The sequence below is a fragment of the Apaloderma vittatum genome, unplaced genomic scaffold (assembly GCF_000703405.1).
Source record: "Apaloderma vittatum isolate BGI_N311 unplaced genomic scaffold, ASM70340v1 Scaffold13960, whole genome shotgun sequence".
NCBI classification, from domain to species: domain Eukaryota; kingdom Metazoa; phylum Chordata; class Aves; order Trogoniformes; family Trogonidae; genus Apaloderma; species Apaloderma vittatum.
In genome coordinates this window covers 1-2,424 of record NW_009696265.1, presented here as the reverse complement: position 1 = coordinate 2,424, position 2,424 = coordinate 1, and the positions used below count along the sequence as shown (strand labels likewise).

The 2,424-nt window shown below is 47.6% G+C and overlaps 1 protein-coding gene across 1 annotated transcript; it reads right to left on the bottom strand.

The window, feature by feature from the left end:
* Window positions 1–274: 274 nt before the first annotated feature.
* Window positions 275–725, bottom strand: FBXO39 (F-box protein 39; the record flags this gene model as incomplete). The annotated part of the gene is given in 3 exon segments (XM_009874176.1): window positions 275–452; window positions 454–612; window positions 614–725. Coding segments are annotated over 3 exon segments (449 nt in total), but the record flags the coding sequence as incomplete, so codon positions are not given.
* Between the last annotated feature and the right edge of the window lie 1,699 nt (window positions 726–2,424).

Sequence of the window (2,424 nt, the reverse complement as noted above, 5' to 3'; positions counted from 1 at the left end):
TTAACCTATTGGACTCTGACCATTTATAACACTGGCTAAGGTGCTCGTACTTTACAACGCTTTCAAAGAAGAAGTCGGCATTCAGTTTTGGGGCGCTCTTGGCCAAGTTTGCCCGTGACCGTCCCCAGAGTGCCTGCCCCCGAGGCGGGGGGTGACCATCCCCAGAGTGCCTGCCCCCGAGGGTCGTGGATGTGACTTTTGATAGTCAGGGTGCGCAGGGAATGAACGCCGTGCTCCCGCAGGGTGTTCAGCAGTTCCTTGGAGATGCAGTTACAGCTGAAAGGCAGGATGACAAGGCTGTGGAGCCTTGGAACGAGGCGCTGCTGTAGACAGGAAGCCGGAGACTGAAGAAATCCTCAACGTTAGTTTTAGATATAAAGCTGTTATTTGTCAAGCAACTCAGAGAACTCAGAAGCTGACAGCCTTCTTCCAAGGTTACTCTTGCTCCTTTTGAGACAATCAAGCCGTTTGCTCGTTTTTAGAAAGGTTCCTAAGTGGATAAACTGAGCCCTGACCTTATTTTTCCAGGTGAAGTGGTCTAATTGCAGATACTTGATGCTCGGGGATACTGGACGACTGTTGCACTCACCCAGGTGTGCCAAAAGACTTCGCAGTCACTTGAAATTTTTGTGTAAGGGCAGGATTGGAAGGATTTGATAACTTGATCTCAAGGAGCTCCAAATACTTGCTGAATTTCTTGGCATACCGCAGCGCGCTTTGGAGCTCTAAGGAGGGTGCCCTTGAATGTGACGGTTCTGCTGCTCCAGAGGGATCCTCAGTGCGTTGCCCAGCTCCTTTTTGTGCAGACCAAGGCAGCCTGAGATCTGTCCCAGCGGAAGACGTCGTGCAGATGAGCCCAGGGGCTCTGCTCGGCTTCGCTGTCATCTGCCAGATTTTCTTTCCCTCTGCCGGGCGCTGAGCTGTGAGAGCGCAGGTAGAGAAGATGCTGCAAGCAGGAGCCTGCGTGACATGAGGCACAGGAAGAACAACGCTACCGAGAGATACAGCAGCGCAGGGCAATCTGACCTGAAGACTGTAAAGGTTGTCTTGTATAAACACGGCTAATTGGAAATGTAGATTGTGCCAGGACAGGTGGTCTGGGAAGGATGATCAAAGGTTTGTAGCTGTGTGAAAACCTGAACTGTAACTCGTGTACTGACAAAGATACGATACATGTAGGTTGTCCGAACAATAATGTGATTCCGTTTTCCACCGGGTTGGAGTCCGTGCGTGTTTCTCCCCAATCTGATGCTCTGATTTGAGCGTCGCTGAGGCATTTAAGAAATCCTGAGGTTTATCAGCGACATTTCACTTCACAATGAAATGGTCAAGCACGTGTTGGAGGGGTTTATTTTTGTGACCGTGGAATATTCCTGTTCATCCCCTCTCATCCTCTATACTGGGCTCTGATCCAAATCATCGCATCCTTCCAGCTTGAGGAGAAGTTCTGGAGATCCTTGTGCTGTCACGGTGAAAAAAACACTCATGTTAACACAGCACGAGGGAGCAGGGAGGAGTTGCTTTTGTTCACTGCAGTTTTCTGGCCTTTTCTCCCACTAACAGAGCACAGGCTCTGGGTTTTTCTTCCCCTCTTTTTCATGTATCCGTGAAATTTTTTTGTGTTCTAAGAAAAAACAGGAAATATAGGAAGAAATTGAGGAAGAATTACACCTACCGCAAAACACACGGCCTAGAACAAATGCTTGCAGTGACTTTGGGAAAAGAAACGTTATTTGGCCTCTTGTCTCATTCCCGTCATAAAAAATTCAAGCCCTGGCTTTTCTAGTAAGCAAGTAACAACAATTTTCACTAGTTCTGCTTGTGTATACTATAATGCAGCAATAATAACGCCCATTTTACAATAGTCTTGAAAACCATGTTACACACACAAAAACCATAGAGAAACCAAAAATTTTTCTCCTGGAAATTGCTTTGGCAATTGCAGTTGAAGGCCAGGTAAAAATCACTAAAATCTTACTAAAATTCTTTTAGCTACACTGATGTTACCTCATAGAAATTACCTCACTAACACCATGTGTTGTTACCTTCACCAGTTACTACAAATTCCCTTGTCTAATATCAGGAGGGAGCGCTTTGGTCGGCTGCGCAGCAGAAGGGCCGTAGCCTCCTCGCGCTGCCGAAACGTTATTCGGAACTTGCCGTGTATAATGAGAATGCAAAAAATCACAGCCTGCAACTGGGAAAAGTGTGAGCACACACTGAAGTCTGTATTCGGAAGCACAAAAATGTGAGCTCTCAGGCAAACGCTAACGCATCGCTTTCGCAGACGTGCAGAGTCTCACTCCTGCGGCCACCGTTGCCCGTGCAAATTAAAGTGTTTGCATCACCCACACCTGATTTTGGAGCCGAGCCCCCGGCACAAGCGAACGATGGAGTTTTGCTCCAAGAGCGAAGGTGGCAGCA